This window comes from Pagrus major, chromosome 1 (assembly GCF_040436345.1).
Source record: "Pagrus major chromosome 1, Pma_NU_1.0".
In the NCBI taxonomy this organism is placed as follows: Eukaryota; Metazoa; Chordata; class Actinopteri; order Spariformes; family Sparidae; genus Pagrus; species Pagrus major.
In genome coordinates, this window is record NC_133215.1 from 12813417 (window position 1) to 12831746 (window position 18330).

Genomic DNA, 18330 nt, shown 5'->3' on the forward strand with positions numbered 1-18330 from the left:
GTATACAGGCTCCTCATGTTTATTCAAAGTACTGGGTTACACTGTTTGGGAAAGATAGCCAGACAAGGGCCCTTTGGGAAGGAAAAAGAAAACTATTCCAAATGAAAAGTAATGATTCATGCCACAGATAGTGTATAAACTCAAATATACGCTGGACCTCGCAGCACTATTGGACAGTTCCACTTTATGCAATTTTGATTGGATCCGAGCAGTGCATAGACAACTTAGTATTGCATTACTCTAAATATGGCAGTGTGTGCACTTGTGTGTATGTGTGAGTGAGACCAGAGTGAGGTGGGTGGTCTCCACTCACTATCATTATACAACACAAAGCTTCATTGGTATTTTGAGAAGGAAATTAATATTGCCATCAGCAGTGGCTCTTGCGTGTGTGCCTCCATGCATGGACGTGTTTGTGTACTTCCGAAAAACAGAGTGGAGAATTTCCACTTCAAATGAGGAATTTTCAGGCTGAACTTTGGCATTGCTCAAAGTGACGCTGCATGACGACATAGCAGCCATCTCCGCTCTCTCCTCACCGTCAACTCTGCGGGCAGCTTTTCCATTCGAGCAGGAGTGAAGGGAAAACCCTGGGCCTCTAGCCACATTGGCCCTAGTTTAACTTAAACATTTTCTCAACATCCTTCTCTTTACTCTTTTTACCTGGCTGGAGGTCAAACCATCGGTGGAAATGTTGCAGCTGACTTACCAGAAATGAGACAATTCCCAGCATGGGGCCCTTACCAGAGACAAGGTTCTAATACATTTAATTGCCATTGGATTAAAAAAAAAAATAATGTTACTAAAATCTTGTAGTAGAGAAATGTAAGTATCTTTTCTGTCTTTTTACAATTTTTATATCGTCATTCTATAGTGAGAATATGCAGTAGGAACAGACAGGACACATGTAGAGAAAGAAATGTGTCCAACAACTGATCCTGGCTGGAAAAATTTAACATTTAGATTTCATTGGAGGCGTCTCAAAAGAGTAGTTTGACATTTTGGGAAATATACTTCAAAGGCTTTCTTGCAGAGACTTAGAGGAGGGGACCAACACCACTCTCACATCTGTATGACAAGTATGAAGCTACAGATAGAAGCCGGTTCGTGTAGGAGTAAAAAAAAACCTAACAGCAACTCTAAAGCTCACAAATTAATAGGTTATATCACATAATATATTATAATTTGTACAAATCCAAAGTGTGAAGAAAACATAAAAAGGGTTTTTATGAGCCAGAAGAGCATCCCCCGTTTAGTCTTCATGCTAAATAACTGTCTGCTGGCTCAACAGTAACCTCATGTTTAATAGAAGCATAGACGAATGGTATCAATCTCTGCGAGAAATAGTGAACTATTCCTTTATGGACTTCTTTTTAATGTTGACTTAAAAGTCGAGTTCATTCTTCACCTTGAAAACAGCAACTGAGAAAACGATCTCACCATTTGCTGTTCTGGTGTTTAGATCATATGGTGTGATCTTCCTCAGTAGATGTACCTTCTCCAGCCAACGATAGCCAACATAAACAGGTGCATTTCCACGACAACTGAGAAACCTGATATGCTAACAGAAATTTCTCTTTCCAATAATAACAATTAATCCAGTACTTATAGTACACTGAAAATGTCCAAACTTCATTAGGTGATCTAAAGTGTTTTCATATATTACTGACTACCAAAAACAAAAGAGAGACAAATAGTTCAGACATGCTATAAATTTTAATAGACATATTGATATTTCTGTAGAGAAACAAAGTTATCCCTAGTTTTATTTACAATACAGGAATAAAAAAAATTGTCACATACAGTACAATGGTAAAAACAACATAGAGAACTTAAATAATTATTTTATTTGTGTAACTACTTAAATAATGAAAATGGTTATTCTATTCACACCACGCCGTCTCAGCAGCTACAATGCAACTTTCACATTAAGTGCTAAAAAAAAATTATAATTTTCCATTTTACAGCATGAATTCCATTTTGACCAGGTAGAGTTGATTTATTTCAGCAAACACAAGCGAGGCGGGAGATGAACAACAATTACATCTTTACGGACACTGGACTTCAATTAACCATGATACTTGGAGACGTGTTTTTCAAAATAAAAGTTGGGGAGAGAGCAAAACTGCAACCGTTTTTGCTTTTGAAACTGTTCAACACAATGACTGATGGTTCTGTCAAGACTCAATTTATTTGAGGAAAATTTAAAAGGGAAAAGATGTAATGTGGAATTCTCAAGAAGGTATTAGTTTCAGAGAATTTGGCCATGCTTGTATGTGAGCTGCATCTGTCTGTCTGGCATCTGAAAAGACAAAATACATTAATGCGACTCCAGACATTCCCGGTCTGTGTTTGGCTGTTTTCCGACTACATGTAGGAGTCAGATGCTTATTAGAGTGTAACACTCAATCTTATCTCCATTAGACAGATCTTTAGGTTAATCTTAAGTCTGCTCTCCACAGATAAGATCTGCCTCTGACTGTGAACTGCTTCCACAGTGACTTGGTGGCCTGACGGGATCTTTGATCATCTCACAACAGAGACACATTTCTGACAGTCGTAATGAAACCACATGTCAGGGGGGAAAAGAATTAGAAGGACTGCTCCGAATTACTCTATGCAGGCACAGACATGCATTACTTTTATGCACCTCGCGTGTCTTTCTTAACAGAGGAAAAAGCTGCATATATATAAGTACAAGAACATGAAATGACATGAACTGACAAGCTTAGTGTAAAACTGCTTTCTATAAACACCATTCTCTCCCATATATTATTACGCTTAAAAAAATAAACCCTCCTCTATGATAACAATAGTATGCTATAGTTTTTTTTGTTTTTTGCAATGCTAAGTAGTACTTAGGTAAGCTCTATTGGAAATATACATCACCGCTTCGCAATCTCTTCCCTTTGTAGTTTTTGAGTTCAGGTTCAGTGTGTGACGCAATGAAAGGAGTTTGTTAGACCATACCTGTGGTAGCGTGGTATGTACTGTATGTGTGAGTGTGAAACTACTCTCATTGCGATTTTTTAAAGACAAATTCATTTTGAATAATAAAGTGAATGAAACAAAAAATGAATACAGTGCATGGGAGCCGATAACTCCGTTCAGATTGTATGAAAACTGGCTTTGAATGTTCTCACTCGGTCGTTCTGTTGTCGATCCATTCTGTACATTGATAGCAAGTGAGTGTTGCAAAACAAAGTATACATACCGTATACTGTTATAGTTTTTTATGACAATGTGCCCACAAACTAAATACAACATCATAAGTGAGACAACATCTCTCTTGTATTAGTGCCTTTAGAATAGAATAGCACAAAGCACTGCAGGCTCTATGTGACTCTCATTGACTTCTCAGCTTTTGATAACCGAGGCAGAGGTGCAGAGTGTTCCTTCAAAGTCTGTATGTAGACAATTATTTAGCTGGATCTTGAGCCACTCCACTCTTTACAATTTTGAATCCTTAAAGAACCCCTGTACGATCAATTGTCTCCGCTGAGATGCCTCAAACTCCATTTTTGAGGGGTCTTGAGTAAGGCGACAGATGGCCCCTGAAAAGATCCAAAGTCTTGAGTTAATATGGTCTGTTCCTGTGGAGTTCCTGTTCCTGTGGAGTGTGCGAGTCTTTTTTCTGAACTTCAGAGAAAATGTCTTAGTGGAACTTCCATAACTTGGCCATGCTTGTCAATCATCTCGCTGCTGTCTGCAGGTCAGTGAACACGGCTTGGATGCCAGGCCTGGTGCTCAAGAGCAAGTAGCTTATAGGCGAAAGAGGAAGAGTTTGTTGATGAGGATGATAAGCAGTCTGACGGGATCCTGTGTGTGTATTGTATGTGTGTGTGTATGTATGTACATGCCTGCGTGGGTGTGAGGGAGATTAAGAGGCCATATTAAGGACACCTCGTTAGAGTCTGCTGGTGGTGGTAGGTAGATTTGTGTCAACTTGAGGATGACAGCGGGGAGCAGCCCCCCTCTGCGCACCCCTATACGATATAGCTGGTCAGGTCCAGGAGGTACGAGGTCATGTCAATGATGTGGTCCAGTATGCCGTCTTTCTCCTGGTCGTTGGGCATACCCCCCTCGCTCTTCTCACACTGGGCCCCAGAGTAGCCGTTCTTACACAGGCACTTGTTGGGCTCCATACACACTCCTCCGTTGCGGCAGGCTGGTTCACATTTGGCTGCAGAGGAGAGGAGAAAGAAAAAAAATGATGTCAAAAGTAGTAACAAGAAAAGACAGGACACAGGAGATCAAACAGGTTTTTGATGACATTTCTGGAAAGGAAAAACACATTTGTCCAGCTGATAATACTGAAAATCTTCTAAACATCACTCACCAACTCGGCAGAGGGGTCCCTCCCAGCCGGGGCTGCAGCAGCACTTGCCAGTAGGAGTGCAGTGTCCGTTCTTACAGTGTCTGGAACAAGCTGTCATCAGCAGCTCTGGAGGCTCCACCTGACGCTGGCACTCCTTAGGGGCATGAGGCCTGCAACAGATGTCAGAAAGAGGGAAAGTCAATATGTGGGCGACACAAGCATCACATGGCATGTTAACAAATAACAGAAAGTCAGGCTAAGGATTTACTTATGTGAATGTTCGCTTCGTGTCATCCAAAGTCACACCCCAAAGTCCAAAGTTTAGAAAAACATTTTGAAAATATCAGTTTTAGAACTTTGTTTGACAGTTTCATTGACGTGATTTTAAATACTGGCAGCAACACAGAAAACAGTTGGGATATAATTAATGTAAATAAATCTGGAATTCCAAACTCCAGTACGGACCCCAAATACTGGTGGTTATCTGTTGTAAAATACGTCTATGGTCATAGGGTTAAAGGTGTAATATGTAGAACAAGGTCAGACTTTGAAGGTAGTACCGAAAACATAGGGGGCAGCATATCTTCAGAGCACCTGACAACTGCTGCTCTTTACTAGCTATGCCGGGCTGTAGCTAGCTATCGTTAGCTAATTACGGCACAGTTAGCCATGGAGGCAGTGGCCCTAGAGTTTGGACTGGGACCTCAGATCACAGGGGGAGTCACCATGGGGGACGGGGCCCAGCTCAACTGGATTTGGCCGCCTGACGTGAGAGTGATCACGGCTGGACACCGGACTGGGACCGAACACAGCCCCTGAGGCCGTTGAGGGTCAGTTTGACAACAGGGGGTACAGTCGCTCTAACCAAGAGTATGACTTCGGGGAGAGTCAGACATCAATAGCAGTTGAAGAGATGGAATATTTTCACATCTGACTCAGTGAATTCAGGATTTATTTCAGAAAGACAAACCACGACTGTGTTGAAGTGTGAGTTAACGATGAGTTAACAAGGCAATTAAGCTCATGGTAGTTTGGTTAAAGAGACTTTGGGGTCTATCAAACTATCACCTCTTGCTGGTACAAAGTGGTATTACGAGACAGGATGGTAGCAGGTTAGCATGCTTACATGGATGTCTGACATAACGTCAACACATTGTTTCTTCACACTGTTGACAAATTGCTCCATTATGTCGTGCCCTCGTTGTTTTAAAGTGTGTTACATATTGAGCTAACATCCAATAATAATGACAGAATAATACAAGTTGGACCCTGTGTCATGCCACTCCTTGCTGTTTTGAATCCTTAAAGAACAATCACCTCTCTCTTTTATGAGCAACCGATGATAATAACAACTGTACGGAAATAGTTATAGATGTAAACAAGGTCGCATTGGTTATGTAAAGGTGAGTAGTTATACTGCAAATCAATGTTTGGATGATTTCATGCCACGAGACTAGATTTGTTTAACTTCTACCTACTTTTCAGAGTTTTGGCGTGTTACACTACACAGCTAATCAGCTCTGTATTTGTTCTGTGTCTCAGCTGCTGTGCCAAGTGGAGAAATTAGCAGGGTTGGTCCGCAGGTTGTTTGATTGGGAAAGAAATGGATGTGTTCCTTCATCTGTCTGTGTTTAAGCACACTACGTTAAATGTTTAGAAGTTGGAGCCCCTTGAGTGAGAAGTCACACCCACCAACACACATCAGTTGCTACGTGCCAGATCAAAGTTTCCACTAGGTTTCGTGCAAAAATCCATTCATAACTTTTAAAAAACATCGTGCTCACAGGCAAACAGAAAGGAGGGACTGGGCAAAAACAAAACACTTGTCCAACTCTTATTGGCTGAGGTACACGGTAATACTATACTATGATTTGTGGATGTACTGTATGACACAAACACTTCATTTTGATTTATCATGATAGCTGAAGCCATTTGTTTAGTGGAAAACAAGAAGTATCAACAAATCTGCCCTCAGATGTTGTGTCTATGATGTCGACTGGTGATTTTTCTTTGGCATTTTTTCTGTATATTGTCGATTCAAAGTGGGTCCACTTTGAATCTACTGTCTAAGATGGATTTTAACTGTATGGCGGAGACAATTACTGCGTCAAGTGTGGCGCCTTTATTGTTTTGATTTATGTTTTTCCTTAAATTCTCCACACTTGAAGAGCAAAACAACATTAAGGGTTAACACGGGGCTCCCGCAGATACAAACACGATTTGGAAAAATGCAGACACACACAAACACAAACATCTCCACACCATATGCGTGAAGTCTGAACACCACAGAAACATATTGTGAGCGTTCCATATTAAGACAAACATCCAGACACGCACATCAGCAAATGGGCTGAAACAGAATTATTTCATATCACGCTCGACAAATCTGGAAATAATACAGCGTGTGCGTAATCAAGTTCAAATGTGAAGCGTCTGTTAGCGTCTGTTGCCCACTGGCCCACACACACACCAATACACATTTGTCTGTGTGTGCTTTTGTGAAAGAGAGAGAGGGAGAGGGAGAAATGTAGATGTGTAAACAGAGAGGTAAAAAGCTACTGAGACAACACTATTTGCTGGACACTGAAGGCCACGCACACGCACACTTTAACACGCAGGCATGTTAAGTGGACCCCTGTGGACTGACGCTGGTATGAGCGCTGAGAGGATCGAGTAGTGAGGTCAGAGCGTGTGTGTATGTTCTGCTTGGTCCATGAGAGAACAGGCCTCATCAATCATGACTGGAGAGCAAATGGTCAAACAGCAGTACAAACCAAAACTAGATGGAGTTCAGGACCTTTAAAGCCCCCCTCCAGTCAGTGTTTCTTCCTGTCTAATGGTCGACGCTCCTCCTCGAACAGAGAATGGGGGCGTGGTTAACAGTCATACGTAGTTATTACCATCGCAACCACACTGACGTTCTAGCAAGATCAATATCAGTGACGATAGCATTGACATTAGCGTCGCTGTCAACAGAAGTTCTTCTTGTGTATTGAGGAGCTACAGAGTTTATTCATGGTCAAACTGTAACTGTACATTTACAACCACAAGTCACCTTCTCTGCCAAACTTTCCCCTCTGCTCCGGTCGCTAACACCGATCTGCTCTGAACACAGTCACATAGCTATCTCTCCTTCTCTTGCTCGACCACTCACACGCTACGCACTGCCTTGTCTCTTAAAGGAGCCACGCTGCTTTTATAGCCCCTATCGGAGGAGGACTCCCAGATTCTACTGTAGTCATGTAACATTATTCCATACGAGCAACAGCTGGTATAAGTTATTATTTATTAGTGTGGCATATCAACATTGCCAGGAAAAATATGAAATATGGAATATAAAAAGGTTGCTACTCTCAGGGGTCGGATTTACTAATCGATTAAACGTTTTTATTATAACTTTATTCATTTAAACATTACGTATTGACATAATTTGCATTTAAATGTCACGCCAAATGTTACTTTATAAAAGAGAAGCGACCGTTACTAACAGGTTAACTGCCTAGTCTAAGATGTAATATACGCAATATTTTGCAATTATTTTGCAAAATTTGGATTGATTTTGATTGTTATCTGAGTGTTTTCTTACTTTTAGATTAGTCGATGATGATTTAACTGACAGGGAAATGACTCTTTAGGAGGATCACTGCTGTTGATTTACTCGTACAACTGTTGCTATGAGGAAATGTTGAGTCTCACCTGTTCTGACCTTCACTTGTCAGGTAGCTATTACATTTTGTTGACTGTACAGGATTGAGTGTGTGGGAAGATACGCAAGTAAAAATCTGCCAGTTAGTGGATAAATGACTGCAACTACAATGTTGTGTGAAGATAATTGTATTTATTTGACTGTGCGAGTGTTTACTCAGCAGTGTGAAAAATGTGTTGCAAATGTTCTGACAGACACACTGACTGATGGCAGTGTGCAGTGACAATACTGTGACTGTGTGTGTGTGTGTGTGTGCGCGCGCGTTAAAGTTGCTTTAAATTTGGAGGATGGAGGGCAGGGGGGGTTGATTCCCATGCTCCCATCAGCACCCAACTCCAGACTCCATCCGCACTGGCTTTTGTTGTCGCAGGCTGCATGTAGTTAAAAAAGAGCGAAGGAGGGAAGCAAACAGAAAGAGAGGGAGAGAGAGAAAGAGTAAGAGTCCCTGGAGGATTGGGGGGGGGTCTGTAGCTAACACTGTTAATAGCAGGCAGGGGTCAGCAGCGCTACTAAACAGTCTGTACGACTGCCAGGGTGGCTGTGAAAACAGCACCTGCTGGTAGCGCCACTTGACAAAGGCAGCTGGGTCAACAGCCACTGTGGGAATTTATCAACTTTGGGAGGGGTGGTGTATGTGTGAGAGCGAGTGAGCGAGTGGGAGAAGGGCGACAGTGCTCACACATGAGGTGGTTACATGGAGAGAGAGAGAGAGTGATGATGATGATGATGACGACGACAACGAAAATCAGAACGCATAAAACGCAGATCGGGTCATAAATAAAATGAAAATGGAGTGGAAAGAGAGCAAGATGTGCTCGCTGCTGCAAAGATAATGCAGAGAAGAAGCCAGATGAATGCAGGTTAAGACTGTCGTTTTGTGTCCTTACACCAGGGGAAGCTGAACATTAACATATCTTAACACTGACATCCATTCAGGTCTGCGCCATCAGAGCCGTGTGGATGCTCTGCCTCAGATTTGTTCCTGATCTGTTTGATTATTATGTTTGCCAGTGTGTGTGTGTGTGTGTGTTTAGCTTGTTGGCTCGCAGGGCCTGTTTGATTGACATGAGGTATATGTGAGAAAAGGGCTGTGGAGTGGTGTACATTGTGCGCCCTAACAATGGCTTAATCAAACGGCCCAGTGTGGTCTCTTTTGCTGTTTTGTCATCCGACTCCATTGTTTGGGGGCTTCTTTTGTAGCTTCATTCCTTGTTTTAATTGTGCAAGAAATTTACTGTGTATTGTAGGAGCCAGGGCTATTCAGTGCGACTGGCAAGCAGCTTTGTCAAGGGGAGGACCATAGCAGAGATGTAGGAAGATTTAGGAGGGATAGGAAAATAAAGAAAAGGCTTCTTTTTGCAGCGTGCTGGGAGCTAGCGTACACCACACGCTCACACAGGCTCACAGATGTGCATGTTCGCGTGTACCCACCACCCACACAGTTTATATCTGTACATACAAAACACAGAGAGGCACACATAAGGATAAATATATCTACAAACGAGCACCCGCAGTCTCCCTCCCCTGTACATGCAGTGATTTGTGACTTCCATGGCTAATGCAGTTCATAAAGGAGGTCCCAGGACCCTATTTGAAGTTCACTGTGTCTTTTTAAGGTCTCTGCTCGCTGTAATTCAATCAGTCCAGCCTGCAGCTGACGAAACCTGAACGTGTGAAAAGTCCCCCGGAATACTGCTTTCCCTTCTCCTCTGTGGAGGAACGGAGGCAAATTGCATTTTACACCAGAAATCAGCAGGAGGTCTGGCTCTATATGTTTCAATTAAGCTGTTGCCAGTGGCAAACTTTAAGAGCGAGGTCGATTCTGTCCAAGTGCATGGTTGGAGCACAACATGTCCCTATTGAATTATGATATAATAAACATGTAAATTTACAGTACAACTCCCATGGCGTATTGTATATACGCAGAGGGGCTGAAACAAATCCCTGTCTTGTGCTGTATCGTAATATCTTTGTTTGTTAGTATGTTTCATTTCTCAAAAAGAAAAGGGGTCTGTCTAGTATTATTTGTTCCTGGCATAAATATAATGCTCTCTCTGTGTAAATAATTATGTTATCAAATGCAGACTCAGTGGGACTGAGAAGTAGCCAAACTTGCCCATGAATACCTGCCTACAGTATATATGTGCAGAGTAAAGCCCAGCAAAATGAAATTTCACTCAGTGAAAGGGCTGCAGCTTTGATTTGATTGTTGTCGAGCAAAATAAAACACAAAAACTTCATTATTATAATTTGTCTCGATCAGATGTGACATTATGTACATTTTTTACTCATTTAGAGTTAAAAAGAAAAAAAGTCGATTTTTTAAAATAATTCCTAAATCAATTCTTTGATTCCTGAATCAGTAACAAGTGCTTAGTCCCTTAGCTCGTTGCTAACATATAATCAGAATTACCATTAACATGCTAAGAAAATTAGCATAGCGTTCGTAATTATTATATCCTAACAAGTGATCCATTTTACTTGACATGCTGAACATAAAACGTCATGTGTGCTCATACTTGCAGGCTTATACAGTATTTCACAGACCAACTACAGCAACCTCAAAAGGGTCAAAACTCATATTCAAAAATCTCAATGGATTTAAAAATACAGCTACTAGTAGGTGAGTAGGAAGAGACATTGCATGCCACGAGAGGGTGGCACAAATACAGTTTATATATTCACATATTCTATGTTATTTATTATTCTTAAAGCACTAGCTTAATGAGAAGAAATGTAAATGTAGCAGTTCACTTCATCTTCATCAGTTCGCTTTTATATGCAGTATAGCAATGATGCTGCTGCAATAAAACTCAGAAAGACTGACTGATGTGTGACTTGTTTTTGGAATATGACTCAAGATATACAGTCTCTAGAAGTATGTGAATAAACTTTTTAAATAAACAAACAAAAATCACAGTAAGTCCTAAAATTGATTTGCAAAACTTAAGAATCAGCACCCATGTTTCACGATATCGTATCGTCCTGGCCCTAATTTATATGCATCTAGTTTCTTTTTTAGCTTGTTTTAAAGGACCCGTGTCTTTTTTAGTGGCATCTATCGGTGAGATCACAGATTGCGACCTGTGGTTTGTCCGTTCTGGGCTACTGTAGAAACATGGCGGACTCAAGAGGACCTGTTCCCCCTACAGATATAAAATGCTTATTTTAAGGTAACAAAAACACAAAAATGCTTAGTTTCAGGTAATTATAAACTATAATGTCAACATAATCATTAATATTATATTCCATTTCTGCCAATAGATCCCCCCAAATCCTACACACTGCACCTTTAACGCCTTTTTTAAGTCTTATGTAAAGTAGTTGGAATTACGAGACAAATAAACTTGTCTTTTCTTGCTTTTGTTAAAATCTAAGTGCATTGATGCCCATTCTTATGATGTATAGTTCTCCACTTAAAGGATTTCAACTGGAGACAGATAGTGTATATGATTGAAAGTATTTCTATCTGGCTGCTATACCACAAACAAGCCATGCCGTTCCCTATGTCTGTCCGTGTCTCTCACTCACATACACCCTCACACCACACACATTCAGCATGTTTCAAAATGCATGGTGGCCTATTTATTATTGGAGGGGTACTCCAACTGACAAACAAATACCTAGAAATGAAGTCATCTGGCCAGGACATGTTTACACAAACACTGCTGAGGGATTTTATGGCTGATGTTTCCCCGTAAGCCTTCACCGCTCTCCCTAACAGTTCCTCTTTTCCCCCCTCTATGTTCCCAAACACACAGTTGATCAAAACACAGCAGTAGATGCTATACTGGACCACAGAAACCACCATACTCTAAAACAAACCTCTAAATGTGAGGGCTTTAGGGTCCAGATGTCTTTGCAGTATGGAAAAGAAAAAAAAAAGGGGGGGGGGACCACCGGACTTGATAACGCGTTGAGGTCAGACACGTTAGCTACCCCATTTACTCCCCCCGTCACCCCTTCTCCATCCTCCCTGAAACAAGATCATAATAACGAAGGCAGAGTGTATTAGGAGTCTGGACTCAAACACCACAGGGTCCACGCAGACTAAACAAGTCCACTTGATGGTGGAAAGAATTGTTCTTTGGGAGAAATGCATCCAGCGGCCACGCCAGAAAACATAAATAAGGAGCAAGCCACCAGGGCCCCTCTGAAACATCTGTGTTGTAATTAATTGCACTAATGCCTGGGTGGCACTGTCGTCACCCAGGAATAATCAGCTGCGGATATGTTTCTATTGCGATTCTGAGGCATGCAAATTCTCTCTGTCTGCCTCTCTTACTTTATCTGCCTCTCTTAATCAAATCTGACTTTGCCTAAAGAAATATTATTCGTTTGGGACTTTTCCTGTGTGTTCAGTTCGTTTAAGGTTGGACACGATACACTTACAGACCTGAGCAGATGGGCCTAACCCTGCAGGATCTCAGTCTCTCGACTTCCTGCACAAGTCCTGATAAGACGATAGGTAAAAACATGGTGCGGTTCAGCTTGAAACTCAATATGCAATTGGTTTGAATTACAAAGTCTGCTTATGTTTGCAGTAATTTCCTAACTGCCAGCGCGATACATCAGACGCAAATGCTTATACATCTGTATCATCCGTATCACAAGGGATGCATTCATGCACTGTCTGCATATTTTCTCGTCTCGAGTGACAAATGTTTATCACATGTACTCGGCTTTGCGGGAACAGTTTATAGATCCGTCCCGATCGGAACAATTTCTAAAACTGTGATGCATATGGTAGGGATTAAGAGACAGTGACACGCACACACATTTGAATTATGAAGTCGCACTCACGCGCATGTTCCCAACACATTCCAGTTGTTTAACATCAACTAATTAAGCATCAGACTGCACGGAAATAGACTGGACGGAACCGCTCACAGTGAAGTTCATGTGAATGATGAATAAAATGTGCGCTGGGTTATATGCACAAACACGTGTGTTTCTACATGTACTTAAATAAAGTATGTAGAGGTTTCTGAGCATGACAACAGGTGCCTTTGTGTTTTCCTTGCTCTCAGCAGAATAATCCCTGCTGTCAAATGCTCTTAGAATAACCAGCAGGCAACAACACAGCCAGCTAGTCAGTGCTGCTGTTAGCAATACTTTACACTAACATTTTGAAATGCAGTGATTATTCTCCAGTTACTGCTCTGCATTTGTTTTGGCCAAGGCAGGCGGTCATGATGTGACATGATGTGAAGTTCTATTCGCTGTGATAATTGTTAATTGTGTGTGTAGGGGACGTGTATGAGTGTTGAAGATTTGAGGAGGAAAATGAGCAAGAAAAGACGTCACTGCAGTGAAATGTGGTTAACTATAGATCCATGGTTTCATGAGTCAGTTGCTGGATCTTGTTTGATATACTCTATGTGGAAAAACAAAAACCAGCATGCAATTAGGGATTGTGGGCTTGTTTGTCCCGTTAGATGGCATGTAAAAGTACAGAGGGATCACTTGCTTATTGAACCGAGACCTGACTGTATGCCACCCAAGTCTACAAACACATGATGGCTAAAAAGAGGCTCAGTGAAAAAGAAATGTGCTTCATATTTGTACCTTTTGGGGTCTACCAGCTTGTAGAGTTTCCCACTGTGTGACTGCGCCATGCTTTTACTGCTTGCCAGGATGTAGACCTCACCTGCAAAAGAGGAACAGTCAGATGAAATTGGCCATCTGCACTATTTGCATGAAATACTTTTAATATGCAGCAAAAGTCCCAATGCTTTGCAAAAATAAGAAGAGGAGACAAGCAGACACAAGAGGATGAAAGGAGAAGACACGAGGAGATGAAGACAATGAGTGTAGCTAAAGCTTCTGCATTGCCGCACTTGCCAAAGGACTTTAAGAAAGAGTTTAATGGGACAATTGGATACTCATGACTGGGAACCAGGCGGATAATTTAATGAGGAACAAGCCCGCAAGAAAATTCCATAAGGGGACAAATTGTAAACATGTGTCTGTGGGGCCCATACTTTGGGACACAAGCCCACCCCCCTCTATGATTCTTGCACCACTTGCAAATCATGATCAAATGCAGGAATCTTTAAATACCTCGTCAAATAATAACTCCAAGACCTGGCAAGAACCGTGATCAAACATTTCTGATGCGATCGTGTCCTCGTTTTAATCAGAAACACCAGAGCTGACAGCTAATAATTCCGAGAGTCTGGTGGGGGTCCAACTGGTAAAAATGTTCTGTATCATATTAGTCTGCTCACCTCAGCTCACCCTCCCCTTATCTTTACGCTGCAGTCCCCCAGGTAAACAGTAACACATCTCCCCACTCATGCAAAACATCGCCTAGTAGGTGGCCCAATACATAGCTCATAAGTGGGTCTTTGGAGTATCATTGCTATCTTATGGAAATGACAATTAATCCAGGAGGAAGCACGCGCTATTTAATATCCTGTTGGGAATGAGCCATAGAGGTAGAGTAAGTAGGGTATTACTTGCCCTGTAGTTTAGAGTTTTACTTCTTGTTGGCTGGGTGTTGCAATATTCCCAGATTTTCAGATCAAACAAGATGACTCTAAGCCATGAGTTTTCCATAGTTTTGACATCCGTCATTTGAAATCAACAAGCATTTATGCGTTCATGTAAAACCCCAAAGTGATTTCAGAAGATATGAAGACGTGTGAAACATAGCTGTCATTCATGCGGATATAGAGAGGAAGAACAAAACAAAGGGAGGGAGAAAAGAAAGTTAGATTGAATGGCAGCAAAACAGTGTTGATTTCTTATCATTCATTGTTCTACTAACCCAGTTCATCCTCTCCAAAACCCAAGATGTGCCCCACAAGCATAGAGCCACAGGAGCCAGCTGAGCCAAGACACAGAGCTTTCTCCTGCCACTGTTCACCACTTCCTGATGTTGACAATGTAGATTTCTGGAGGATCCGCAGGTTGCTGAGACAAACATAACACACAGAGTAGGTCAGTTACTACAGGTCTCACTTTGTCAGTTTGTGTCATGTAGACTTTTACGATACTGCGCATAATAAAAAACAATGCAACTCATTTGCAGCAGTTGAGATCTGGAAACAGCTTTTACTTCTAGTAATATGGTTCAACGACCCATCTTCCTTTTCCACCCAGCGTCTCACATGGTGTCATTTAAGACCTCGGCTTTTAGTTTCAAAACAAACATCATGCCGGAGCCTTCACTTAGCCACAACAGTGTGCCCTCAAATTGTAATGAGGCACAGAATTAACCGACCACACATTGTTTTAAACACAGTGCCAACTCCTGATAGTGTACTCCCCCCCCGCTATTTACTTCCTTTGTTTACTCAAGCGTCAGTGTTTGACATCAGCAAAGTGGGATAAATTACAAACCAAAGAAAAGTGTGTGTGAACAGTACAGGGCAGGATGTCTAATCTCAGTTTACACTGAATGGGCCATGCTGTAGTGGTGACAGTAACATGAAACTTGTTTTCCCCCATGTGGAAGGAACTTTGTGTTTACTTTGGCACATAATGCAAGGTGCATCATGTGCCAATGCAAGGGACAGATTGTCAGTGTGAGGATAGACGAAGAGTTATGTTGATCCACATCAGACTGAAGATGTTTCTGCCAGCTCATCCATCAACAGGGTAAAGCCACTACATAGTCCTTCAAATAAGAATGTCTGTCATCAAGTCTGCAGGGAGTCAATCGAGATCTAAACATGTGGCAGCTTCATTTTTCAGTTTGATTAAGATCAGAAGTGTTCAAGTCCTTTGTCATGCGTACCCATTTTTATCTCCAAACACATAACTGCCATAAAGTCTTCTAGACTGGCAGCCTCTGTAGATGAAGCCCCCCACGGGTGGTGCTCCTCCACTGGACTGCAGGTCATACACAGAAGGCTCATTTTCTATGGAGGAGAAAGGAGGCAAAGGTCTGATTTAGGCACCGCTGCCTGCATGCATCACCAGTAAACAATCAGTCAGCATTCACAAATTCAATCTGCATCCTTCAGTGGTTATAATCTATTGAGTTATTCAATGAATTGTTACAATTCATGCTTGGAATAAGTGCCATTTTGTTTGGGCTGAAAGATGAACCATGCTTGCTTAATTCTGTCTATTAGATATAATAGTAATGTGGTTCCTTTTAGGGAAACCCGCTTCCATGAGGAAAAAGACCAAAGAGTGAATCCTGATTTAAGTTGGACAGCACTATATTGGAATTTTCTTTGGCAGCCACTTTAGACTTTAATGTGTCTTTATCAAAACTGGAAGAGAATGTATTAATCTTTTATTCATAAGTGTGGTGTTGAGGCAACATGGCATGTTTTCTGGATTACAGTTGTCTTGGCAAAGGGAAATATGAATGGAGGTTTGCTGCCTTTAAAAATTTATGATCCGAGACTTGGTGTGCTCATTTCCAAGCTGCAATCACTTTAGAGGTTGGCTAAAGTGGCTAAATCAGGCACCTAGCCAGGTGAGAGCTGGTCTGTGACAAGAACTGGCACTTTGAATTGGAGTGAGAGATACAAGGTTGAAGGATTAATTTGTGTTGCCAAAGCGTCACCAGTCCAATGCAGTTTGGAACAATTCAGTCATTTGTTTTGTTGTGAACAGAAGAAAGCTGAGCATTGTCAAGGTGCTGCTGTTATTGATTATTTTCTCAATGTGAGAAGAACTAGGCTCCTCTCTGCTTGTTTTCAACTATGTCGAACCATCATCTAGACGGTTATTGTTGGTGACAGCTTTAAATCTTACTTGTGGAAACAACTTCACATTCACTTGGCAAATCTACACTCCACAAGGGATGAATCTTTGTAGACCACATCATTTTTACATTTAACCTTCACTGTCTCTCCACTCACCCTAGTGTGTTTTCTGAACTTGTTGCCAAAACACCGTGCTCTTACAAAATGAAAGACATTCATAAAAACAGATGTAATTTTCAGCAGAATAAATATGAAAGGTTATCCAAGAGGTTAAGGTATTTTCATGTCTTTCTCCAGACGTAATGCCATCTAACAAAACTCGGGCAAAGGTTGCACTTAGTTATTTTTTATCAAGGGCTCTATTAACATTGCAAAGTAATGAACTCCTTCCAAAGTTCAAAAAGGTAAATATTCTGAACATCTTTGGAAATTCTCATGGAAATTGTAGCTCACCATAATCTTTCCCCTTCGTAATCTCCAGTATTCTTCCTGCTGATGCATTTTTGCCACTGGCATCTGTACAGAGGATCAGGAAACTCCCATTGTCCATCTGAAGCCGATCCACTGCACACCTAAAGTTAGAAAAACCAGATGAGTTCAGGAGAAACAGAAATAATGTCTTGACCCAAACCAACTACAAGGTGGTAAACTGGTATAAGAACAGTAAGAATTTCTTAAACTCTTAAACAGCAGTAATAAAACAGCACATGTGAAAAATTGCATCATTTTTTGACTGAACAAAAAAACTGTAAAAGTTTGAATCAGCCAAGTTTTGAGCAGGGGATCTCTCTTGCCAGGAACATCTCTTAAGTTCTTCAGTATGACTGAAAATTCTCATCTAGTGTTTCACTCACCTGCCTGGGTCATGTAATCCATGGGCAAAGATTTCAGGTGGCTGGTTGGTGCTGTTGAAGTAAGGGTTGTTCCGCGGTATGGAATAAGGTGATGTGCAGCAGTCCGTGTCCACATCTACCCTCAGGACAGACCCTGTGAAATCACTGCATTCAAACACACAAACAAAATACACCTTCACGATGGTAGGAGCTAGGAAAGGATTCAATCTTGGGACACACATGCCAGCACTCGATCATTTGTACAACTATTCTAGGACCTCTGATCTCACCTTAGTCCATCCATCTCCTCCATATCATCCAGGGTGATCATGCCATCCCCCAGGATGATGTGCAACAGACCGTCGGGGCTAAAGAGAAGCTGACCGCCAAGGTGCTTCCTGTGCAGCTCTGCCACTTCCATCAGGACCCTCACAGTCCGGGTGTCCACCTGGTTTGGGTTTTTTCTAAAGAGAAACATACATTTTTTATACCTACATGCTTCCCTGGAGTCTCATATATATATTTAAAAGTATACATTGTATTAGGGTCTTGGTGGTGGTGGTGATTTATTTTGAAACATGCTGCGTAAGACATGATTTTGGAAATGAGTGCGCACTCTGATTGTCTCCAATTACTTGGGAGAATAATTGCGTTGGTGGCTGAAATGATACAAAGACATGGATAAGAGACGCTGAAAGTTGACAAGCCAAACAAAATTCAACATTAAATGACCTTAAATTGTTTGTTGTCTGGAGACATTTAGTCAAAATCTAATGCATTGTCTCATTCAGGCGAAGACAGTGG

At 41.5% G+C, this 18330-nt stretch overlaps 1 protein-coding gene across 1 annotated transcript in view; it reads right to left on the reverse strand.

Moving 5' to 3' along the window:
- Positions 1-1697: 1697 nt before the first annotated feature.
- The window catches only part of hhip (hedgehog interacting protein), a 35847-nt gene continuing 19214 nt past the window's right edge, over positions 1698-18330 (reverse strand). The window contains exons 6-13 of the mRNA XM_073465347.1: positions 17817-17990; positions 17548-17691; positions 17147-17265; positions 15769-15892; positions 14797-14942; positions 13593-13674; positions 4340-4488; positions 1698-4183 (exon numbers count right to left, since the gene is read on the reverse strand). Coding sequence (XP_073321448.1) covers positions 3987-4183; positions 4340-4488; positions 13593-13674; positions 14797-14942; positions 15769-15892; positions 17147-17265; positions 17548-17691; positions 17817-17990 — 1135 coding nt within the window. The 3' untranslated portion in view covers positions 1698-3986. The remainder of the gene's footprint in view (positions 4184-4339; positions 4489-13592; positions 13675-14796; positions 14943-15768; positions 15893-17146; positions 17266-17547; positions 17692-17816; positions 17991-18330) is intronic.